At 40.5% G+C, this 27,475-nt stretch overlaps 2 protein-coding genes across 2 annotated transcripts in view; one reads left to right on the forward strand and one right to left on the reverse strand.

The window, feature by feature from the left end:
- Positions 1–27,475, reverse strand: part of LOC145875823 (uncharacterized) — a 369,621-nt gene that overhangs the window by 165,566 nt on the left and 176,580 nt on the right. The gene's annotated exons all lie outside the window — the stretch shown is intronic.
- LOC145875834 (uncharacterized) lies at positions 12,565–17,971 on the forward strand. Its single transcript, XM_082971638.1, has 2 exons — positions 12,565–13,342; positions 16,910–17,971. Exons 1-2 carry the CDS (start codon positions 13,015–13,017, stop codon positions 17,626–17,628), a joined length of 1,047 nt encoding a protein of 348 aa, XP_082827764.1. The 5' UTR covers positions 12,565–13,014; the 3' UTR covers positions 17,629–17,971.

Raw genomic sequence — 27,475 nt, forward strand, 5'->3', positions numbered from 1 at the left:
TACGGTGTGGGATACCATCTATAATAATGACATAAAGGCTATGCTGCTACGGTGTGGGATGTCATCTATAATAATGACATAAAGGCTATGCTGCTACGGTGTGGGATACCATCTATAATAATGACATAAAGGCTATGCTGCTACGGTGTGGGATGTCATCTATAATAATGACATAAAGGCTATGCTGCTACGGTGTGGGATGTCATCTATAATAATGACATAAAGGCTATGCTGCTACGGTGTGGGATACCATCTATAATAATGACATAAAGGCTATGCTGCTACGGTGTGGGATGTCATCTATAATAATGACATAAAGGCTATGCTGCTACGGTGTGTCATCTATAATAATGACATAAAGGCTATGCTGCTACGGTGTGGGATGTCATCTATAATAATGACATAAAGGCTATGCTGCTACGGTGTGGGATACCATCTATAATAATGACATAAAGGCTGTGCTGCTACGGTGTGGGATACCATCTATAATAATGACATAAAGGCTATGCTGCTACGGTGTGGGATGTCATCTATAATAATGACATAAAGGCTATGCTGCTACGGTGTGGGATGTCATCTATAATAATGACATAAAGGCTATGCTGCTACGGTGTGGGATACCATCTATAATAATGACATAAAGGCTATGCTGCTACGGTGTGGGATACCATCTATAATAATGACATAAAGGCTATGCTGCTACGGTGTGGGACGTCATCTATAATAATGACATAAAGGCTATGCTGCTACGGTGTGGGATGTCATCTATAATAATGACATAAAGGCTATGCTGCTACGGTGTGGGACGTCATCTATAATAATGACATAAAGGCTATGCTGCTACGGTGTGGGATGTCATCTATAATAATGACATAAAGGCTATGCTGCTACGGTGTGGGATGTCATCTATAATAATGACATAAAGGCTATGCTGCTACGGTGTGGGATACCATCTATAATAATGACATAAAGGCTATGCTGCTACGGTGTGGGATGTCATCTATAATAATGACATAAAGGCTATGCTGCTACGGTGTGGGATGTCATCTATAATAATGACATAAAGGCTATGCTGCTACGGTGTGGGATGTCATCTATAATAATGACATAAAGGCTATGCTGCTACGGTGTGGGATACCATCTATAATAATGACATAAAGGCTATGCTGCTACGGTGTGGGATACCATCTATAATAATGACATAAAGGCTATGCTGCTACGGTGTGGGATGTCATCTATAATAATGACATAAAGGCTATGCTGCTACGGTGTGGGATACCATCTATAATAATGACATAAAGGCTATGCTGCTACGGTGTGGGATGTCATCTATAATAATGACATAAAGGCTATGCTGCTACGGTGTGGGATGTCATCTATAATAATGACATAAAGGCTATGCTGCTACGGTGTGGGATGTCATCTATAATAATGACATAAAGGCTATGCTGCTACGGTGTGGGATGTCATCTATAATAATGACATAAAGGCTATGCTGCTACGGTGTGGGATACCATCTATAATAATGACATAAAGGCTATGCTGCTACGGTGTGGGATACCATCTATAATAATGACATAAAGGCTATGCTGCTACGGTGTGGGATGTCATCTATAATAATGACATAAAGGCTATGCTGCTACGGTGTGGGATACCATCTATAATAATGACATAAAGGCTATGCTGCTACGGTGTGGGATACCATCTATAATAATGACATAAAGGCTATGCTGCTACGGTGTGGGATGTCATCTATAATAATGACATAAAGGCTATGCTGCTACGGTGTGGGATACCATCTATAATAATGACATAAAGGCTATGCTGCTACGGTGTGGGATGTCATCTATAATAATGACATAAAGGCTATGCTGCTACGGTGTGGGATACCATCTATAATAATGACATAAAGGCTATGCTGCTACGGTGTGGGATACCATCTATAATAATGATATAAAGGCTATGCTGCTACGGTGTGGGATGTCATCTATAATAATGACATAAAGGCTATGCTGCTACGGTGTGGGATGTCATCTATAATAATGACATAAAGGCTATGCTGCTACGGTGTGGGATGTCATCTATAATAATGACATAAAGGCTATGCTGCTACGGTGTGGGATGCCATCTATAATAATGACATAAAGGCTATGCTGCTACGGTGTGGGATACCATCTATAATAATGACATAAAGGCTATGCTGCTACGGTGTGGGATACCATCTATAATAATGACATAAAGGCTATGCTGCTACGGTGTGGGATACCATCTATAATAATGACATAAAGGCTATGCTGCTACGGTGTGGGATACCATCTATAATAATGACATAAAGGCTATGCTGCTACGGTGTGGGATGTCATCTATTATAATGACATAAAGGCTATGCTGCTACGGTGTGGGATACCATCTATAATAATGACATAAAGGCTATGCTGCTACGGTGTGGGATACCATCTATAATAATGACATAAAGGCTATGCTGCTACGGTGTGGGATGTCATCTATAATAATGACATAAAGGCTATGCTGCTACGGTGTGGGATACCATCTATAATAATGACATAAAGGCTATGCTGCTACGGTGTGGGATGTCATCTATAATAATGACATAAAGGCTATGCTGCTACGGTGTGTCATCTATAATAATGACATAAAGGCTATGCTGCTACGGTGTGGGATACCATCTATAATAATGACATAAAGGCTATGCTGCTACGGTGTGGGATGGCATCTATAATAATGACATAAAGGCTATGCTGCTACGGTGTGGGATGTCATCTATAATAATGACATAAAGGCTATGCTGCTACGGTGTGGGATACCATCTATAATAATGACATAAAGGCTATGCTGCTACGGTGTGGGATGTCATCTATAATAATGACATAAAGGCTATGCTGCTACGGTGTGGGATGTCATCTATAATAATGACATAAAGGCTATGCTGCTACGGTGTGGGATACCATCTATAATAATGACATAAAGGCTATGCTGCTACGGTGTGGGATACCATCTATAATAATGACATAAAGGCTATGCTGCTACGGTGTGGGATACCATCTATAATAATGACATAAAGGCTGTGCTGCTACGGTGTGGGATACCATCTATAATAATGACATAAAGGCTATGCTGCTACGGTGTGGGATGTCATCTATAATAATGACATAAAGGCTATGCTGCTACGGTGTGGGATGTCATCTATAATAATGACATAAAGGCTATGCTGCTACGGTGTGGGATACCATCTATAATAATGACATAAAGGCTATGCTGCTACGGTGTGGGATGTCATCTATAATAATGACATAAAGGCTATGCTGCTACGGTGTGTCATCTATAATAATGACATAAAGGCTATGCTGCTACGGTGTGGGATGTCATCTATAATAATGACATAAAGGCTATGCTGCTACGGTGTGGGATGTCATCTATAATAATGACATAAAGGCTATGCTGCTACGGTGTGGGATACCATCTATAATAATGACATAAAGGCTATGCTGCTACGGTGTGGGATACCATCTATAATAATGACATAAAGGCTATGCTGCTACGGTGTGGGACGTCATCTATAATAATGACATAAAGGCTATGCTGCTACGGTGTGGGATGTCATCTATAATAATGACATAAAGGCTATGCTGCTACGGTGTGGGATACCATCTATAATAATGACATAAAGGCTATGCTGCTACGGTGTGGGATACCATCTATAATAATGACATAAAGGCTATGCTGCTACGGTGTGGGATACCATCTATAATAATGACATAAAGGCTATGCTGCTACGGTGTGGGATGTCATCTATAATAATGACATAAAGGCTATGCTGCTACGGTGTGGGATGTCATCTATAATAATGACATAAAGGCTATGCTGCTACGGTGTGGGATGTCATCTATAATAATGACATAAAGGCTATGCTGCTACGGTGTGGGATACCATCTATAATAATGACATAAAGGCTATGCTGCTACGGTGTGGGATACCATCTATAATAATGACATAAAGGCTATGCTGCTACGGTGTGGGATGTCATCTATAATAATGACATAAAGGCTATGCTGCTACGGTGTGGGATACCATCTATAATAATGACATAAAGGCTATGCTGCTACGGTGTGGGATGTCATCTATAATAATGACATAAAGGCTATGCTGCTACGGTGTGGGATGTCATCTATAATAATGACATAAAGGCTATGCTGCTACGGTGTGGGATGTCATCTATAATAATGACATAAAGGCTATGCTGCTACGGTGTGGGATACCATCTATAATAATGACATAAAGGCTATGCTGCTACGGTGTGGGATGTCATCTATAATAATGACATAAAGGCTATGCTGCTACGGTGTGGGATACCATCTATAATAATGACATAAAGGCTATGCTGCTACGGTGTGGGATGTCATCTATAATAATGACATAAAGGCTATGCTGCTACGGTGTGGGATACCATCTATAATAATGACATAAAGGCTGTGCTGCTACGGTGTGGGATGTCATCTATAATAATGACATAAAGGCTGTGCTGCTACGGTGTGGTGTGTCATCTATAATAATGACATAAAGGCTATGCTGCTACGGTGTGGGATACCATCTATAATAATGACATAAAGCATATGCTGCTACGGTGTGGGATGTCATCTATAATAATGACATAAAGGCTATGCTGCTACGGTGTGGGATGTCATCTATAATAATGACATAAAGGCTATGCTGCTACGGTGTGGGATACCATCTATAATAATGACATAAAGGCTATGCTGCTACGGTGTGGGATACCATCTATAATAATGACATAAAGGCTATGCTGCTACGGTGTGGGATGGCATCTATAATAATGACATAAAGGCTATGCTGCTATGGTGTGGGATGTCATCTATAATAATGACATAAAGGCTATGCTGCTACGGTGTGGGATACCATCTATAATAATGACATAAAGGCTATGCTGCTACGGTGTGGGATGTCATCTATAATAATGACATAAAGGCTATGCTGCTACGGTGTGGGACATCATCTATAATAATGACATAAAGGCTGTGCTGCTACGGTGTGGGACATCATCTATAATAATGACATAAAGGCTATGCTGCTACGGTGTGGGATGTCATCTATAATAATGACATAAAGGCTATGCTGCTACGGTGTGGGATACCATCTATAATAATGACATAAAGGCTATGCTGCTACGGTGTGGGATACCATCTATAATAATGACATAAAGGCTATGCTGCTACGGTGTGGGATACCATCTATAATAATGACATAAAGGCTATGCTGCTACGGTGTGGGATGTCATCTATAATAATGACATAAAGGCTATGCTGCTACGGTGTGGGATACCATCTATAATAATGACATAAAGGCTATGCTGCTACGGTGTGGGATACCATCTATAATAATGACATAAAGGCTATGCTGCTACGGTGTGGGATACCATCTATAATAATGACATAAAGGCTATGCTGCTACGGTGTGGGATGTCATCTATAATAATGACATAAAGGCTATGCTGCTACGGTGTGGGATGTCATCTATAATAATGACATAAAGGCTATGCAGCTACGGTGTGGGATGTCATCTATAATAATGACATAAAGGCTATGCTGCTACGGTGTGGGATGTCATCTATAATAATGACATAAAGGCTATGCTGCTACGGTGTGGGATACCATCTATAATAATGACATAAAGGCTATGCTGCTACGGTGTGGGATGTCATCTATAATAATGACATAAAGGCTATGCTGCTACGGTGTGTCATCTATAATAATGACATAAAGGCTATGCTGCTACGGTGTGGGATGTCATCTATAATAATGACATAAAGGCTATGCTGCTACGGTGTGGGATACCATCTATAATAATGACATAAAGGCTGTGCTGCTACGGTGTGGGATACCATCTATAATAATGACATAAAGGCTATGCTGCTACGGTGTGGGATACCATCTATAATAATGACATAAAGGCTATGCTGCTACGGTGTGGGATGTCATCTATAATAATGACATAAAGGCTGTGCTGCTACGGTGTGGGATGTCATCTATAATAATGACATAAAGGCTATGCTGCTACGGTGTGGGATGTCATCTATAATAATGACATAAAGGCTATGCTGCTACGGTGTGGGATACCATCTATAATAATGACATAAAGGCTATGCTGCTACGGTGTGGGATGTCATCTATAATAATGACATAAAGGCTATGCTGCTACGGTGTGGGATGTCATCTATAATAATGACATAAAGGCTGTGCTGCTACGGTGTGGGATACCATCTATAATAATGACATAAAGGCTATGCTGCTACGGTGTGGGATGTCATCTATAATAATGACATAAAGGCTATGCTGCTACGGTGTGGGATACCATCTATAATAATGACATAAAGGCTGTGCTGCTACGGTGTGGGATGTCATCTATAATAATGACATAAAGGCTATGCTGCTAAGGTGTGGGATACCATCTATAATAATGACATAAAGGCTATGCTGCTACGGTGTGGGATGTCATCTATAATAATGACATAAAGGCTATGCTGCTACGGTGTGTCATCTATAATAATGACATAAAGGCTATGCTGCTACGGTGTGGGATACCATCTATAATAATGACATAAAGGCTATGCTGCTACGGTGTGGGATACCATCTATAATAATGACATAAAGGCTATGCTGCTACGGTGTGGGATGTCATCTATAATAATGACATAAAGGCTATGCTGCTACGGTGTGGGATACCATCTATAATAATCTGGCTGTTCTAAATTCTGTGTTGCTCAAAGATTTGAGTAATGAACCTATTCTTGAGACAATTGGCTGGAAAGCGTCGATGCTTCAGGAAGCTTTGTTTCCCCATCATGGAATCTATCTATTTTGGATGTTGGGGATTTTATTAACTGAAGTAAAGTAAATACAATGAACAATGGTGTGTGTTTAGTCAGTAGTGTAAGTGAGTGGTCACATGTGATAATGAGGGGTGTTGAAAGGTGCCAACGCAAACAACCAAAATCTGTCTGTGTCTGCATGGAGAGAGTCTCCTCAATGAACGGGGAAGAGGTGCATTTATCCTGGGACACACCCGAGCCCAGGTGTGTCCCATTTCACTGACGACCCTCCCGGCCTCCTGGGGATGTAGTTAGGTTTGTACAGTCTGGTGATATACCAGGGACTGGGGATGCAGTTAGGTTTGTATACAGTCTGGTGATATACCAGGGACTGGGGATGTAGTTAGGTTTGTACAGTCTGGTGATATACCAGGGACTGGGGATGTAGTTAGGTTTGTACAGTCTGGTGATATACCAGGGACTGGGGATGTAGTTAGGTTTGTATACAGTCTGGTGATATACCAGGGACTGGGGATGTAGTTAGGTTTGTACAGTCTGGTGATATACCAGGGACTGGGGATGTAGTTAGGTTTGTACAGTCTGATGATATACCAGGGACTGGGGATGTAGTTAGGTTTGTATGTAGTCTGGTGATATACCAGGGACTGGGGATGTAGTTAGGTTTGTACAGTCTGGTGATATACCAGGGACTGGGGATGTAGTTAGGTTTGTATACAGTCTGGTGATATACCAGGGACTGGGGATGTAGTTAGGTTTGTACAGTCTGGTGATATACCAGGGACTGGGGATGTAGTTAGGTTTGTACAGTCTGGTGATATACCAGGGACTGGGGATGTAGTTAGGTTTGTACAGTCTGGTGATATACCAGGGACTGGGGATGTAGTTAGGTTTGTACAGTCTGGTGATATACCAGGGACTGGGGATGTAGTTAGGTTTGTACAGTCTGGTGATATACCAGGGACTGGGGATGTAGTTAGGTTTGTACAGTCTGGTGATATACCAGGGACTGGGGATGTAGTTAGGTTTGTACAGTCTGGTGATATACCAGGGACTGGGGATGTAGTTAGGTTTGTACAGTCTGATGATATACCAGGGACTGGGGATGTAGTTAGGTTTGTACAGTCTGATGATATACCAGGGACTGGGGATGTAGTTAGGTTTGTACAGTCTGGTGATATACCAGGGACTGGGGATGTAGTTAGGTTTGTACAGTCTGGTGATATACCAGGGACTGGGGATGTAGTTAGGTTTGTACAGTCTGGTGATATACCAGGGTCTGGGGATGTAGTTAGGTTTGTACAGTCTGGTGATATACCAGGGTCTGGGGATGTAGTTAGGTTTGTATACAGTCTGGTGATATACCAGGGTCTGGGGATGTAGTTAGGTTTGTATACAGTCTGGTGATATACCAGGGACTGGGGATGCAGTTAGGTTTGTATACAGTCTGATGATATACCAGGGACTGGGGATGCAGTTAGGTTTGTATACAGTCTGATGATATACCAGGGACTGGGGATGCAGTTAGGTTTGTATGCAGTCTGATGATATACCAGGGACTGGGGTTGCAGTTAGGTTTGTATGCAGTCTGATGATATACCAGGGACTGGGGATGCAGTTAGGTTTGTATACAGTCTGGTGATATACCAGGGACTGGGGATGCAGTTAGGTTTGTATACAGTCTGATGATATACCAGGGACTGGGGATGCAGTTAGGTTTGTACAGTCTGGTGATATACCAGGGACTGGGGATGCAGTTAGGTTTGTATGCAGTCTGATGATATACCAGGGCCTGGGGATGCAGTTAGGTTTGTATGCAGTCTGGTGATATACCAGGGACTGGGGATGCAGTTAGGTTTGTATGCAGTCTGATGATATACCAGGGACTGGGGATGTAGTTAGGTTTGTATAGTCTGGTGATATACCAGGGACTGGGGATGCAGTTAGGTTTGTACAGTCTGATGATATACCAGGGACTGGGGATGTAGTTAGGTTTGTACAGTCTGATGATATACCAGGGACTGGGGATGTAGTTAGGTTTGTACAGTCTGATGATATACCAGGGACTGGGGATGTAGTTAGGTTTGTACAGTCTGATGATATACCAGGGACTGGGGATGTAGTTAGGTTTGTATACAGTCTGATGATATACCAGGGACTGGGGATGTAGTTAGGTTTGTATGCAGTATGGTGATATACCAGGGACTGGGGATGCAGTTAGGTTTGTATAGTCTGGTGATATACCAGGGACTGGGGATGCAGTTAGGTTTGTATACAGTCTGATGATATACCAGGGACTGGGGATGTAGTTAGGTTTGTACAGTCTGGTGATATACCAGGGACTGGGGATGCAGTTAGGTTTGTACAATCTGGTGATATACCAGGGACTGGGGATGCAGTTAGGTTTGTACAGTCTGTTGATATACCAGGGACTGGGGATGCAGTTAGGTTTGTACAGTCTGATGATATACCAGGGACTGGGGATGTAGTTAGGTTTGTACAGTCTGGTGATATACCAGGGACTGGGGATGCAGTTAGGTTTGTACAGTCTGATGATATACCAGGGACTGGGGATGTAGTTAGGTTTGTACAGTCTGATGATATACCAGGGACTGGGGATGTAGTTAGGTTTGTATACAGTCTGATGATATACCAGGGACTGGGGATGTAGTTAGGTTTGGATACAGTCTGATGATATACCAGGGACTGGGGATGTAGTTAGGTTTGTATACAGTCTGATGATATACCAGGGACTGGGGATGTAGTTAGGTTTGTATACAGTCTGATGATATACCAGGGACTGGGGATGTAGTTAGGTTTGTATACAGTCTGGTGATATACCAGGGACTGGGGATGCAGTTAGGTTTGTACAGTCTGGTGATATACCAGGGACTGGGGATGTAGTTAGGTTTGTACAGTCTGGTGATATACCAGGGACTGGGGATGCAGTTAGGTTTGTACAGTCTGATGATATACCAGGGACTGGGGATGTAGTTAGGTTTGTATACAGTCTGGTGATATACCAGGGACTGGGGATGTAGTTAGGTTTGTATACAGTCTGATGATATACCAGGGACTGGGGATGTAGTTAGGTTTGTATACAGTCTGATGATATACCAGGGACTGGGGATGCAGTTAGGTTTGTACAGTCTGATGATATACCAGGGACTGGGGATGCAGTTAGGTTTGTATGCAGTCTGGTGATATACCAGGGACTGGGGATGTAGTTAGGTTTGTACAGTCTGGTGATATACCAGGGACTGGGGATGCAGTTAGGTTTGTACAGTCTGATGATATACCAGGGACTGGGGATGCAGTTAGGTTTGTATGCAGTCTGGTGATATACCAGGGACTGGGGATGTAGTTAGGTTTGTACAGTCTGGTGATATACCAGGGACTGGGGATGTAGTTAGGTTTGTACAGTCTGGTGATATACCAGGGACTGGGGATGCAGTTAGGTTTGTATGCAGTCTGGTGATATACCAGGGACTGGGGATGTAGTTAGGTTTGTATACAGATTGATGATATACCAGGGACTGGGGATGCAGTTAGGTTTGTACAGTCTGATGATATACCAGGGACTGGGGATGCAGTTAGGTTTGTATGCAGTCTGGTGATATACCAGGGACTGGGGATGCAGTTAGGTTTGTACAGTCTGATGATATACCAGGGACTGGGGATGCAGTTAGGTTTGTATGCAGTCTGGTGATATACCAGGGACTGGGGATGTAGTTAGGTTTGTACAGTCTGGTGATATACCAGGGACTGGGGATGTAGTTAGGTTTGTATAGTCTGGTGATATACCAGGGACTGGGGATGCAGTTAGGTTTGTACAGTCTGATGATATACCAGGGACTGGGGATGCAGTTAGGTTTGTACAGTCTGGTGATATACCAGGGACTGGGGATGCAGTTAGGTTTGTACAGTCTGATGATATACCAGGGCCTGGGGATGCAGTTAGGTTTGTACAGTCTGATGATATACCAGGGACTGGGGATGCAGTTAGGTTTGTACAGTCTGGTGATATACCAGGGACTGGGGATGTAGTTAGGTTTGTACAGTCTGATGATATACCAGGGACTGGGGATGCAGTTAGGTTTGTACAGTCTGATGATATACCAGGGACTGGGGATGTAGTTAGGTTTGTACAGTCTGGTGATATACCAGGGACTGGGGATGTAGTTAGGTTTGTATACAGTCTGATGATATACCAGGGACTGGGGATGCAGTTAGGTTTGTATAGTCTGGTGATATACCAGGGACTGGGGATGCAGTTAGGTTTGTACAGTCTGATGATATACCAGGGACTGGGGATGCAGTTAGGTTTGTATGCAGTCTGGTGATATACCAGGGACTGGGGATGTAGTTAGGTTTGTAGAGTCTGGTGATATACCAGGGACTGGGGATGTAGTTAGTTTTGTACAGTCTGGTGATATACCAGGGACTGGGGATGTAGTTAGGTTTGTATGCAGTCTGGTGATATACCAGGGACTGGGGATGCAGTTAGGTTTTGTACAGTCTGGTGATATACCAGGGACTGGGGATGTAGTTAGGTTTGTACAGTCTGGTGATATACCAGGGACTGGGGATGCAGTTAGGTTTGTACAGTCTGGTGATATACCAGGGACTGGGGATGTAGTTAGGTTTGTATACAGTCTGATGATATACCAGGGACTGGGGATGTAGTTAGGTTTGTACAGTCTGATGATATACCAGGGACTGGGGATGTAGTTAGGTTTGTACAGTCTGGTGATATACCAGGGACTGGGGATGTAGTTAGGTTTGTACAGTCTGGTGATATACCAGGGACTGGGGATGTAGTTAGGTTTGTATGTAGTCTGATGATATACCAGGGCCTGGGGATGCAGTTAGGTTTGTACAGTCTGATGATATACCAGGGACTGGGGATGTAGTTAGGTTTGTACAGTCTGGTGATATACCAGGGACTGGGGATGTAGTTAGGTTTGTACAGTCTGGTGATATACCAGGGACTGGGGATGTAGTTAGGTTTGTATGTAGTCTGATGATATACCAGGGCCTGGGGATGTAGTTAGGTTTGTATACAGTCTGATGATATACCAGGGACTGGGGATGTAGTTAGGTTTGTATACAGTCTGATGATATACCAGGGACTGGGGATGTAGTTAGGTTTGTACAGTCTGGTGATATACCAGGGACTGGGGATGTAGTTAGGTTTGTACAGTCTGATGATATACCAGGGACTGGGGATGCAGTTAGGTTTGTACAGTCTGGTGATATACCAGGGACTGGGGATGCAGTTAGGTTTGTACAGTCTGATGATATACCAGGGACTGGGGATGTAGTTAGGTTTGTATGTAGTCTGGTGATATACCAGGGACTGGGGATGCAGTTAGGTTTGTACAGTCTGGTGATATACCAGGGCCTGGGGATGCAGTTAGGTTTGTACAGTCTGGTGATATACCAGGGACTGGGGATGCAGTTAGGTTTGTATGCAGTCTGGTGATATACCAGGGACTGGGGATGTAGTTAGGTTTGTACAGTCTGGTGATATACCAGGGCCTGGACATGCAGTTAGGTTTGTTTTCCTCTAGCTACTCTCCAGTTTGCTCCCAGCAGCGTTCATAGAACATAGATCACTGTTCAACTAGGCTGCAGAGTTCCTAGTTTGACAGATAATTCAACCAGTGTGACCAGTGGGTTTCTTTAAATGAATGAATATGAAACTGCCTTAAATACAGATGTGAAGGACAGTATGTTTTAAATTCTCACTCAAAATATGCACTGCTCTTTTTGAACGTCTCAATATAATATTATTATTTAATGAAAGGAATGAAAAATACATTTGTGTGCAACAACAACTGCGTTTCCCTCCAGTCAGCAGACGGCGATGTGCGTCTTTCAGGCGATGCTGCAGCGTGACGTAAAATCTAGTGGACGGAACACTTCTTCAACAACATCTAGTCAGCCACCTCGGTAGCCAACAGCCGAAACATTTAGACTGTTTCTGTGCATATTTGCCTCTGTTTTTTAAATATACTTCTGACATCTAGTTAATTTCCCCCATTTAAATGTTATAGGTACATTGTTAGTCAACTAGCTGGCTTGATAAATTAGCCTAGCACTAAACTAGTCGCTCATGCTAACTAGCTAGCTAGCTAACATCCCCGAACATGAGCTCCCTAAACTACTCCCCTCCTGTTAAAGAAGAGGAGGTCTGCTGGACGGAGAAAGAAGCTCTGGGGCTGAACATTGTCGTGAAAGAGGAGAAGGAAGAGGAGGATGTTACAGTAAAACAAGAAGTAGATGGTGAGGGTGTTACAGTGAAAGATGAAGAGAAAGACGTTTCAGTGAAAGAAGAGGAAGATGCGTTCAGAGTGAAAGAGGAGGAGGATGTTACTGTAAAAGAAGAGGAGGATGCTGTTTTTGGAGTGAAGGAGGAGAAAGAGGGAGAGATTACGGTCATATTGACAGAGGAGTCAGGAGATCTGATTACCACCAGTAAGTACTGTCTTAAAAACGAGCTCTAACTGCAAAGGTTTTGAACGAATGTGTTGTTTTAAAGCAGCATGCTACTGAAATTCTATACTTGAAAATGTTGTTCTGTACTCTAGGAATTTATGTTATAATATAATGTTGAAGCTACATTTTAAAATGGGTGATTAAATCCCTGAATGCTGATTGGCTGACAGCCGTGGTATATCAGGCCGTATACCATGGGTATGACAACATGTATTTTTACTGTTCTGATTACGTTGGTAACCAGTTTATAATAGCAATAAGACACCTCAGTGATAGATGGCCAATATACCACGGCTAAGGGCTGTATCCAGGTACTCTGTGTTATGTTGTACATAAGGACAGTCTTTAACCGTGCTATATTGGCCATATACCACACTTCCTCTGGTCTTATTGCTTAACTGTAACATGTGTATACCATCAGAGTCCCTCCCACCACAAAATCACAACTTAATTGTCTCACAGAATGGCAAACAAGTTATAAATGAAACTTTTGACGTGTATCTATCGTAGGCCTTGCGTAGAGTGTGTATACCAACAAAAAGCAGATTTCTAAATAATGTTGGAGAAATACATAAAATAAGATGCATTATTGACATGAAATGGACATGTGTTATGGGGAGACTGAACATATTAGCAAAAGGACAAGCGTTTTGGGGAGACTGAACATATTAGCAAACGTTTGTAAGTCTACAAAAAAACATAAAATAAAATAGCCATTTCAAGGAAAGGCTGAACTAAAGAATTATCATTTAGAAAGTATGGTAATTATTACTTTAGAGATGAAGTGGGACACCAACAAAATGTTATTTACATTGGATCAAATACAGCCTATAACATGACATTATCTATTATTATAGAGCTCTGATCAGCCTATAACATGACATTATCTATTATTATAGAGCTCTGATCAGCCTGTAACATGACATTATCTATTATTATAGAGCTCTGATCAGCCTATAACATGACATTATCTATTATTATAGAGCTCTGATCAGCCTATAAACATGACATTATCTATTATTATAGAGCTCTGATCAGCCTATAACATGACATTATCTATTATTATAGAGCTCTGCTCAGCCTATAACATGACATTATCTATTATTATAGAGCTCTGATCAGCCTATAACATGACATTATCTATTATTATAGAGCTCTGTTCAGCCTATAACATGACATTATCTATTATTATAGAGCTCTGATCAGCCTATAAACATGACATTATCTATTATTATAGAGCTCTGATCAGCCTATAACATGACATTATCTATTATTATAGAGCTCTGATCAGCCTATAACATGACATTATCTATTATTATAGAGCTCTGATCAGCCTATAAACATGACATTATCTATTATTATAGAGCTCTGATCAGCCTATAACATGACATTATCTATTATTATAGAGCTCTGATCAGCCTATAACATGACATTATCTATTATTATAGAGCTCTGATCAGCCTATAACATGACATTATCTATTATTATAGAGCTCTGATCAGCCTATAACATGACATTATCTATTATTATAGAGCTCTGATCAGCCTATAACATGACATTATCTATTATTATAGAGCTCTGATCAGCCTATAAACATGATCTATTATTATAGAGCTCTGTTCAGCCTATAAACATGATCTATTATTATAGAGCTCTGATCAGCCTGAAGACATGACATTATCTATTATTATAGAGCTCTGTTCAGCCTATAAACATGACATTATCTATTATTATAGAGCTCTGATCAGCCTGTAAACATGACATTATCTATTATTATAGAGCTCTGATCAGCCTATAAACATGACATTATCTATTATTATAGAGCTCTGTTCAGCCTATAAACATGACATTATCTATTATTATAGAGCTCTGATCAGCCTATACACATGACATTATCTATTATTATAGAGTTCTGCTCAGCCTATAAACATGATCTATTATTATAGAGCTCTGATCAGCCTATAAACATGACATGATCTATTATTATAGAGCTCTGTTCAGCCTATAAACATGACATGATCTATTATTATAGAGCTCTGTTCAGCCTATAAACATGACATTATCTATTATTATAGAGCTCTGTTCAGCCTATAAACATGACATTATCTATTATTATAGAGCTCTGCTCAGCCTGTAAACATGACATTATCTATTATTATAGAGCTCTGATCAGCCTGTAAACATGACATTATCTATTATTATAGAGCTCTGATCAGCCTGGAAACATGACATTATCTATTATTATAGAGCTCTGATCAGCCTGTAAACATGACATTATCTATTATTATAGAGCTCTGATCAGCCTGTAAACATGACATTATCTATTATTATAGAGCTCTGCTCAGCCTATAAACATGACATTATCTATTATTATAGAGCTCTGATCAGCCTGAAGACATGACATTATCTATTATTATAGAGCTCTGATCAGCCTATAAACATGACATTATCTATTATTATAGAGCTCTGTTCAGCCTATAAACATGACATTGTCTATTATTATAGAGCTCTGCTCAGCCTATAAACATGACATTATCTATTATTATAGAGCTCTGTTCAGCCTATAAACATGACATTATCTATTATTATAGAGCTCTGATCAGCCTATAAACATGATCTATTATTATAGAGCTCTGTTCAGCCTATAAACATGACATTATCTATTATTATAGAGCTGTGCTCAGCCTATAAACATGATCTATTATTATAGAGCTCTGCTCAGCCTATAAACATGATCTATTATTATAGAGCTCTGCTCAGCCTATAAACATGACATTATCTATTATTATAGAGCTCTGCTCAGCCTGTAAACATGACATTATCTATTATTATAGAGCTGTGCTCAGCCTGTAAACATGACATTATTTATTATTATAGAGCTCTGTTCAGCCTATAAACATGACATTATCTATTATTATAGAGCTCTGCTCAGCCTATAGACATGACATTATCTATTATTATACAGCTCTGCTCAGCCTATAAACATGATCTATTATTATACAGCTCTGCTCAGCCTATAAACATGACATTATCTATTATTATAGAGCTCTGCTCAGCCTAAAATACGACATTATGTAGCCTGGCAGGTAGGAGCCAGTAACCGAAAGGTTGCTGGATCAAATCCCCGAGCTGACAAGGTAAAAACGCTGTCATTCTGCCCCTGAGCAAGGAAGTTAACCCACTGTTCCCTGGCTGCCGATGACGTGGATGTCTATTAAGGCAGCCCCCCACACCTCTCTGATTCAGAGGGGTTGGGTTAAATACGGGACACACATTTCAGTTGAATCCATTCAGTTGACTAGGTATCCCCCTTTCCCTATTGTAGAGCTCTGCTCAGCCTATAAACATGAGAGAAAGATTAGATTTTATGTTCTACATTATTATTATTATTAGGGCGGCCACCAAGTTTTTATTAAATTATGTAATGTTCTGAAAACTGACTTCAGGTTTTTGAGGAATCTAGCCTCACAGGAAGACAGTTTTATTTCATGGAGGTTTAATTCAGTTCTCTGTTTAATATTTAACTAAATACTCTGTCTTTGGTAGGAGAGGGACCAGACTCTCACTCTGACAGCAGGGAGACTCCTTTAGGGGAACCAGACCCAGAGACGCCCAAACCAGCGAGACAACACCACTGTTCCCAGTGTGGAAAGAGTTTTAAGTGGTTAAGGAACCTGAAAGTACATGAGAGAACGCATACAGGAGAAAACCCTTACGAATGCTCCCACTGTGGAAAGAGTTTTACCAAGTTAGGGAACCTAAAAGAGCATGAGAGGACACACACAAGAGAAAAGAGTTTCCAATGTTCCCAGTGTGGAAAGAGGTTTACCCAGTTACGGTACCTGAAACAACATGAAGAAATACACACAGAAGATAGGAAGACCTACCACTGCTCTCAGTGTGGAAAGATATTTACTGGGTTAGGGAACCTGAAAATACATATGAGAAGACACTCTGGAGAGAAGCCGTACCACTGTTCCCACTGTGTAAAGAGTTTTACTCAGTTAGGGAGCCTGAAACCACATGAGAGGGGACACACTGGAGAGAAGCCTTATCCCTGTTCCCACTGTGGAAGGAATTTTAGGTGGTATGCGAGCCTGAAGGAGCATGAGAGAATACACACAGGAGAAAAGCCTTTCCAACATACTAATACACAGGAGGAGAAGACATACCACTGCTCTCATTGTGAAAAGACATTTTCCCAGTCAGAGGACCTGAAATCACATGAGAGAATAGAGAGGCTGTGTTCTGACTTATGTTTTTGATTGAGAAATTGTGTTTTTGTTCATTCTACATTAAATAATATTGTATGAATGAAATCATACTGAAAAATAGGTCTACATGTTTTTCCAGCTCAAGACATGATCATGTCGAAAATCGGATTAAAAGAGTAAAAAAAAATGTTTTGATTATGAACTTAAGATTGATTGAATGCAAGTCTAAACCCCTAAATGTTGTTCACTATATCATTGGGATATTTCAAACATGTTAATTATTAAATACATTGATATTAGTATTTCTTCATTCAGATTGTCATTGTAAATGCGTATTGGTTCTCAATTGACATATCTGATTAAATAAATGTGAAATAAAGTAAATGCCATATTATTTTTGGGAAGTCTATTTGGTTCTATGTTGGGACTATAAGAATATTTTGAAGATAAATACACAAGGCAGAGTACGAGAGAGACAGAGGACGAGAGGTCAGTACAGTACTAACAACCAATGGAAATAGTGTTTTTTCCTGTAATAGGGAGTTATTGATCAGTGGTTCAGCAACATGGGAGGATGTAGATGTACACTACCGTTCAACAGTTTGGGGTCACTTAGAAATAACCTTTTTTTTTAAAAGAAAGCCATTTTTTGTCCATTAAAATAACATCAAATTGATCAGAAATACAGTGTAGACATTGTTAATGTTGTAAATGACTATTGTAGCTGGAAACGGCTGATTATTAATGGAATATCTACATAGGCGTACAGAGGCCCATTATCAGCAACCATCACTCCTGTGTTCCAATGCCACGTTGTGTTAGCTAATCCAAGTTTATCATTTTAAAAGGCTAATTGATCATTAGAAAAACCCTTTTGCAATTATGTTAGCACAGCTGAAAACTGTTGTGCTGATTTAACAAAGCTTTTGTAAACAGTGTTGTTGCATAACAATCAGGCAGTAGAACAACAATAATCATCACCCTCTTGACCAATCTACCCTCCCCTTAACATTGGGTTGATTCAGACCCTGTCAGTGTACCAGGTGGACATTGGGTTGATTCAGACCCTGCCAGTGTACCAGGTGGACATTGGGTTGATTCAGACCCTGCCAGTGTACCAGGTGGACATTGGGTTGATTCAGACCCTGACAGTGTACCAGGTGGACATTGGGTTGATTCAGACCCTGTCAGTGTACCAGGTGGACATTGGGTTGATTCAGACCCTGTCAGTGTACCAGGTGGACATTGGGTTGATTCAGACCCTGCCAGTGTACCAGGTGGACATTGGGTTGATTCAGACCCTGTCAGTGTACCAGGTGGACATTGGGTTGATTCAGACCCTGTCAGTGTACCAGGTGGACATTGGTTTGATTCAGACCCTGCCAGTGTACCAGGTGGACATTGGGTTTGATTCAGACCCTGTCTGTGTACCAGGTGGACATTGGGTTTAATTCAGACCCTGTCTGTGTACCAGGTGGACATTGGGTTTGATTCAGACCCTGCCAGTGTACCAGGTGGACATTGGGTTTGATTCAGACCCTGTCTGTGTACCAGGTGGACATTGGGTTTAATTCAGACCCTGTCTGTGTACCAGGTGGACATTGGGTTTGATTCAGACCCTGTCAGTGTACCAGTGTGACATTGGGTTGATTCAGACCCTGTCAGTGTACCAGGTGGACATTGGGTTTGATTCAGACCCTGTCAGTGTACCAGGTGGACATTGGGTTTGATTCAGACCCTGCCAGTGTACCAGGTGGACATTGGGTTGATTCAGACCCTGTCATTGTACCAGGTGGACATTGGGTTTGATTCAGACCATGCTAGTGTACCAGGTGGACATTGGGTTTGATTCAGACCCTGCCAGCATGGCCAGAAATGTATTCCAAGGTCAGTAACTTATAACCACAGAACCACCCCAGACCTTTCATGCCTGACTAAAAACACCTAAGTATTAGATTTACTGCCATGGTCTAGTATGTCATCGCCTCAGACACCATTCACAATGCTGGCTGAGGTACTAGTAAAACATGACATATTATTTCCTAACCATTCATAATACTGGCTGAGGTACGAGTAAAACATGACATATTATTTCCTAACCATTCACAATACTGGCTGAGGTACTAGTAAAACATGACATATTATTTCCTAACCATTCACAATGCTGGCTGAGGTACTAGTAAAACATGAGATATTATTTCCTAACCATTCACAATGCTGGCTGAGGTACTAGTAAAACATGACATATTATTTCCTAACCATTCACAATGCTGGCTGAGGTACAAGTAAAACATGACATATTATTTCCTAACCATTCACAATGCTGGCTGAGGTACGAGTAAAACATGACATATTATTTCCTAACCATTCACAATGCTGGCTGAGGTACGAGTAAAACATGACATATTATTTCCTAACCATTCACAATGCTGGCTGAGGTACGAGTAAAACATGACATATTATTTCCTAACCATTCACAATGCTGGCTGAGGTACGAGTAAAACATGACATATTATTTCCTAACCATTCACAATGCTGGCTGAGGTACGAGTAAAACATGACATATTATTTCCTAACCATTCACAATGCTGGCTGAGGTACAAGTAAAACATGACATATTATTTCCTAACCATTGACAATGCTGGCTGAGGTACGAGTAAAACATGACATATTATTTCCTAACCATTCACAATGCTGGCTGAGGTACGAGTAAAACATGACATATTATTTCCTAACCATTCACAATGCTGGCTGAGGTACTAGTAAAACATGAAATATTATTTCCTAATTGTAAAAAATTCCCCAATCTTTTAAAAAAGATGTGAAATGTCAAGGCTTTAGCTCAGTGGGCTTTTCCATTGTTGAGGAAAGCAGGGGAAGTGTTGTGAGTAACAGAACTGCCTACGGTGTGGGGGAAGGGACGCTGCTCACTGATTGGCTGTAGTGACAAGGGACCCTCCAAAAATCTATCACTAATCCAACTCAAATTCTCCCCCAAATCTACCACTAATAGGCCAAGCCTCCACAGGCCCTGTCTTGTATTGACAAACAGAACAAATCATTTGACATTCAAATATGTCATTTTAAATAGCTCAATTCAATCCAGCTGGGCCTTTTTAACACAGACAGTTGTTCCTGCTGTAGATGTTATGCCTTTGTACAGATCTAAGATCAGTTCTCCTCCACAATGCATATTCAGTACCGGTCAATTGTTTGGACACACCTCCAAATTCAATGTTTTTTCTTTATTTTATCTATTGTCTACATTGTAGAGTAATAGTGGAGACATCAAAACTATGAAATAACTCATATGGAATCATGTAGTAACCAAAAAAAAAGTGTTAAACAAATCAAAATATATTATATATTTTATATTCTCCAAGTTTATCATTTTAAAAGGCTAATTGATCATTAGAAAACCCTTTTGCAATTATGTTAGCACAGCTGAAAACTGTTGTTCTGATTAATGAAGCAATAAAACTGGCCTTCTTTAGACTAGTTGAGTATCTGGAGCATCAGCATTTGTGAGTTCGATTACAGGCTCAAAATGGCCAGAAACAAATCATTTTCTTCTGAAAATTGTTAGTCTATTCTATTTCTGAGAAATGAAGGCTATTCCATGCGAAAAATTGCCAAGAAACTGAAGATCTCGTACAATGCTGTGTACTACTCCCTTCACAGAACAGCGCAAACTGGCCTAACCAGAATGGAAGGAGGCCCCAGTGCATAACTGAGCAAGAGGACAAGTACATTAGTGTCTAATTTGAGAAACAGACGCCTCACAAGTTTTCAACTAGGTGCTTAATCAAATTGTACCTGCAAAACACCAGTCTAAACGTCAACAGTGAAGAGGCGACTCCGGGATGTTGGCCTTCTAGGCAGAGTTGCAAAGAAAAGTCCATATCTCAGACCGTTTAAAAAAAGGAAAAGATTAAGATGGGCAAACTAACACAGACATTGGGCAGAGGAAGATTGGAAAAAAGTGTTATGGACAGACGAATCTAAGTTTGAGGTGTTCGGATCACAAACAAGAACATTCGTGAGTTCCAGAAAAAATGAAAAGATGCTGGAGGAGTGCTTGACGCCTTCTGTCAAGCATGGTGGAGGCAATGTGATGGTCTGGGGGTGCTTTGGTGGTGGTAAAGTGGGAGATTTATACAGGGGAAAAGGGATCTTGAAGAAGGAAGGCTATCACTCCATTTTGCAAAGCCGTGCCATACCCTGTGGACGGCGCTTAATTGGAGCCAACTTCCTCCTACACCAGGACAATGACCCAAAGCACAGCTCCATTTAGGGAAGAAGCATTCAGCTGGTATTCTGTCTATAATGGAGTGGTCAGCACAGTCACTGGATCTCAACCCTATTGAGCTGTTGTGGGAGCAGCTTGACCGTATGATACGTAAGAAGTGCCCATCAATCCATTCCAACTTGTGGGAGGTGCTTCAGGAAACATGGGGTGAAATCTCTTCAGATTACCTCAACAAATTGACAACTAGAATGCCAAAGATCTGCAAGGCTGTAATCGCTGCAAATGGAGGATTCAAAGTTTGAAGGACACAATTATTATTCCAATTAAAAATCATTATTTAAAACCTTGTCAAAGTCTTGACTATATTTCCTATTCATTATGCAACTCATTTCATGAATGTTTTCATGGAAAACAAGGACATTTCTAATTGACTCCAAACTTTTGAACGGCAATGTAGGTTCAACAGGTTTGAGCACCGAATCGCATGCGCAGTGTGGCCTTTTTGTCATCTACTAAACCACTGGCCGTGTTCGAGAGCATCAAACCCATGCTGCATTGTGGGTAAATGGTCACTGGCTGACTGATTTATAAATAATAATGAGTAGTTATTTATGATGTAAGGTGATGTGTAGATCAGTCAGTCGGCAGTCGCATGCAATGTCGAACAAGCCCAATACCAAACCAATCAGGTGGTTGTTTGATCAAATGAAGCTTCAGACGCCATTGATGACGTGCTGCTGATAAAGTGATACAGGCATCGGTACACTGCTTTGAAGTTTACTGCTTAGCGATTTGGACGCAGCCCTCGTAGCTCCGCTATCAAACATAACATCCCTAATGAAAAGTTGTCAAAACAAAAAGTAGCAAGCAGGTTGATTTCCTCTGTCGATTTGAGCCCACAGCAAGAAGGCACCAGAGCCTACCGTGCTAACGGGTTCCCTCTAGATAACACAACCACACAGTTCATGAAAGGTATGAGGTGAAGCTTGAGCTAGATATCGACCTTCCTGTTCCCGTCCCTCAAGTCAGTGAGTCAACACAGGAAGGAGCAATGGATGGAAAGTTCATTTATTTCCAAAGCTGCAATGATGGGACACACACAGTATGGATGAATGATCAGTAGTGACGGGATATAAATAGCACTCCCACAGCAATTCTCCATAAATCTGCCCTATAATATACTAACAAAAAACAATCAAGATGTCTGTCAAAGTTATTATGATCATATAGTGGATTTAACAGTTCCTAATAATTCCTAATTTACTATAATAAAATAAATACATCGTTTCCATGTGTAATCTCATATTCACAACATCAGAATAAACTGTCATCCATTTTAGTATCAAAATATATCAAATTAACCTGAAATATTACTCAACGTCCCCCTCTGGTGGTGAAGAAGTATAATCCACCTAAACTAACAGAACCGGGCTGATAAACTGGCTGGTGTTCATGAGTTTATAAAACACATACTTTATACATGTCATAAATTACCTGCATTGATGAGACACACAGTGTGGATGAATGATCAGTAGTCGACAGGTTATAAATAGCACTCCTAAAGAAGATGCAGTGTGGATGAATGATCAGGATATAAATAGCACTCCTATAGAAGATGCAGTGTGGATGAATGATCAGTAGTGACAGGATATAAATAGCACTCCTAAAGAAGATGCAGTGAGGATGAATGATCAGGATATAAATAGCACTCCTAAAGAAGACGCAGTGTGGATGAATGATCAGGATATAAATAGCACTCCTAAAGAAGATGCAGTGTGGATGAATGATCAGTAGTGACAGGATATAAATAGCACTCCTAAAGAAGATGCAGTGTGGATGAATGATCAGGATATAAATAGCACTCCTATAGAAGATGCAGTGTGGATGAATGATCAGGATATAAATAGCACTCCTAAAGAAGATGCAGTGTGGATGAATGATCAGGATATAAATAGCACTCCTAAAGAAGATGCAGTGTGGATGAATGATCAGTAGTCGACAGGATATAAATAGCACTCCTAAAGAAGATGCAGTGTGGATGAATGATCAGGATATAAATAGCACTCCTAAAGAAGATGCAGTGTGGATGAATGATCAGGATATAAATAGCACTCCTAAAGAAGATGCAGTGAGGATGAATGATCAGGATATAAATAGCACTCCTAAAGAAGATGCAGTGTGGATGAATGATCAGGATATAAATAGCACTCCTAAAGAAGATGCAGTGTGGATGAATGATCAGTAGTGACAGGATATAAATAGCACTCCTAAAGAAGATGCAGTGTGGATGAATGATCAGTAGTGACAGGATATAAATAGCACTCCTAAAGAAGATGCAGTGTGGATGAATGATCAGTAGTGACAGGATATGAATAGCACTCCTAAAGAAGATGCAGTGTGGATGAATGATCAGTAGTGACAGGTTATAAATAGCACTCCTAAAGAAGATGCAGTGTGGATGAATGATCAGGATATAAATAGTACTCCTAAAGAAGATGCAGTGTGGATGAATGATCAGTAGTGACAGGTTATAAATAGCACTCCTAAAGAAGATGCAGTGTGGATGAATGATCAGGATATAAATAGCACTCCTAAAGAAGATGCAGTGTGGATGAATGATCAGTAGTGACAGGTTATAAATAGACCTCCTAAAGAAGATGCAGTGTGGATGAATGATCAGGATATAAATAGTACTCCTAAAGAAGATGCAGTGTGGATGAATGATCAGTAGTGACAGGTTATAAATAGCACTCCTAAAGAAGATGCAGTGTGGATGAATGATCAGGATATAAATAGTACTCCTAAAGAAGATGCAGTGTGGATGAATGATCAGGATATAAATAGCACTCCTAAAGAAGATGCAGTGTGGATGAATGATCAGGATATAAATAGTACTCCTAAAGAAGATGCAGTGTGGATGAATGATCAGTAGTGACAGGTTATAAATAGCGCTCCTAAAGAAGATGCAGTGTGGATGAATGATCAGGATATAAATAGCACTACTATAGAAGATGCAGTGTGGATGAATGATCAGGATATAAATAGCACTCCTAAAGAAGATGCAGAGAGGATGAATGATCAGGATATAAATAGCACTCCTAAAGAAGATGCAGTGTGGATGAATGATCAGGATATAAATAGCACTCCTAAAGAAGATGCAGTGTGGATGAATGATCAGTAGTGACAGGTTATAAATAGCACTCCTAAAGAAGATGCAGTGTGGATGAATGATCAGGATATAAATAGTACTCCTAAAGAAGATGCAGTGTGGATGAATGATCAGGATATAAATAGCACTCCTAAAGAAGATGCAGCGTGGATGAATGATCAGGATATAAATAGCACTCCTAAAGAAGATGCAGTGTGGATGAATGATCAGTAGTGACAGGTTATAAATAGCACTCCTAAAGAAGATGCAGTGTGGATGAATGATCAGGATATAAATAGTACTCCTAAAGAAGATGCAGTGTGGATGAATGATCAGTAGTGACAGGTTATAAATAGCACTCCTAAAGAAGATGCAGTGTGGATGAATGATCAGGATATAAATAGCACTCCTAAAGAAGATGCAGTGTGGATGAATGATCAGGATATAAATAGCACTCCTAAAGAAGATGCAGTGTGGATGAATGATCAGGATATAAATAGCACTCCTAAAGAAGATGCAGTGTGGATGAATGATCAGTAGTGACAGGATATAAATAGCACTCCTAAAGAAGATGCAGTGTGGATGAATGATCAGGATATAAATAGCTCTCCTGAAGAAGATGCAGTGTGGATGAATGATCAGTAGTGACAGGATATAAATAGCACTCCTAAAGAAGATGCAGTGTGGATGAATGATCAGTAGTGACAGGATATAAATAGCACTCCTAAAGAAGATGCAGTGTGGATGAATGATCAGTAGTGACAGGATATAAATAGCACTCCTAAAGAAGATGCAGTGTGGATGAATGATCAGGATATAAATAGCACTCCTAAAGAAGATGCAGTGTGGATGAATGATCAGGATATAAATAGCACTCCTAAAGAAGATGCAGTGTGGATGAATGATCAGTAGTCGACAGGATATAAATAGCACTCCTAGAGAAGATGCAGTGTGGATGAATGATCAGGATATAAATAGCACTCCTAAAGAAGATGCAGTGAGGATGAATGATCAGGATATAAATATCACTCCTAAAGAAGATGCAGTGTGGATGAATGATCAGTAGTGACAGGATATAAATATCACTCCTAAAGAAGATGCAGTGTGGATGAATGATCAGGATATAAATAGCATTCCTAAAGAAGATGCAGTGTGGATGAATGATCAGGATATAAATAGCACTCCTAAAGAAGATGCAGTGTGGATGAATGATCAGTAGTGACAGGATATAAATATCACTCCTAAAGAAGATGCAGTGTGGATGAATGATCAGTAGTGACAGGATATAAATATCACTCCTAAAGAAGATGCAGTGTGGATGAATGATCAGTAGTCGAAAGGATATAAATAGCACTCCTAAAGAAGATGCAGTGTGGATGAATGATCAGGATATAAATAGCACTCCTAAAGAAGACGCAGTGTGGATGAATGATCAGGATATAAATAGCACTCCTAAAGAAGATGCAGTGTGGATGAATGATCAGTAGTGACAGGATATAAATAGCACTCCTAAAGAAGATGCAGTGTGGATGAATGATCAGTAGTGACAGGATATAAATAGCACTCCTAAAGAAGATGCAGTGTGGATGAATGATCAGGATATAAATAGCACTCCTAAAGAAGATGCAGTGTGGATGAATGATCAGGATATAAATAGCACTCCTAAAGAAGATGCAGTGTGGATGAATGATCAGTAGTGACAGGATATAAATAGCACTCCTAAAGAAGATGCAGTGTGGATGAATGATCAGGATATAAATAGCACTCCTAAAGAAGATGCAGTGTGGATGAATGATCAGGATATAAATAGCACTCCTAAAGAAGATGCAGTGAGGATGAATGATCAGGATATAAATAGCACTCCTAAAGAAGATGCAGTGTGGATGAATGATCAGGATATAAATAGCACTCCTAAAGAAGATGCAGTGTGGATGAATGATCAGTAGTGACAGGATATAAATAGCACTCCTAAAGAAGATGCAGTGTGGATGAATGATCAGTAGTGACAGGATATAAATAGCACTCCTAAAGAAGATGCAGTGTGGATGAATGATCAGTAGTGACAGGATATAAATAGCACTCCTAAAGAAGATGCAGTGTGGATGAATGATCAGTAGTGACAGGTTATAAATAGCACTCCTAAAGAAGATGCAGTGTGGATGAATGATCAGGATATAAATAGTACTCCTAAAGAAGATGCAGTGTGGATGAATGATCAGTAGTGACAGGTTATAAATAGCACTCCTAAAGAAGATGCAGTGTGGATGAATGATCAGGATATAAATAGCACTCCTAAAGAAGATGCAGTGTGGATGAATGATCAGTAGTGACAGGTTATAAATAGCACTCCTAAAGAAGATGCAGTGTGGATGAATGATCAGGATATAAATAGTACTCCTAAAGAAGATGCAGTGTGGATGAATGATCAGTAGTGACAGGTTATAAATAGCACTCCTAAAGAAGATGCAGTGTGGATGAATGATCAGGATATAAATAGTACT

Source organism: Salmo salar, unplaced genomic scaffold (assembly GCF_965601325.2).
Source record: "Salmo salar unplaced genomic scaffold, fSalSal1 ptg000360l, whole genome shotgun sequence".
NCBI classification, from domain to species: Eukaryota; Metazoa; Chordata; class Actinopteri; order Salmoniformes; family Salmonidae; genus Salmo; species Salmo salar.

Excerpts from the sequence above, each read along its gene's own strand:
- LOC145875834 (XM_082971638.1), top strand. The coding sequence starts at position 13,015 with ATGAGCTCCCTAAACTACTCCCCTCCTGTTAAAGAAGAGGAGGTCTGC. Across the intron at positions 13,343-16,909 it reads AGGAGATCTGATTACCACCA|GAGAGGGACCAGACTCTCAC; the intron begins GTAAGTACTGTC and ends TGTCTTTGGTAG.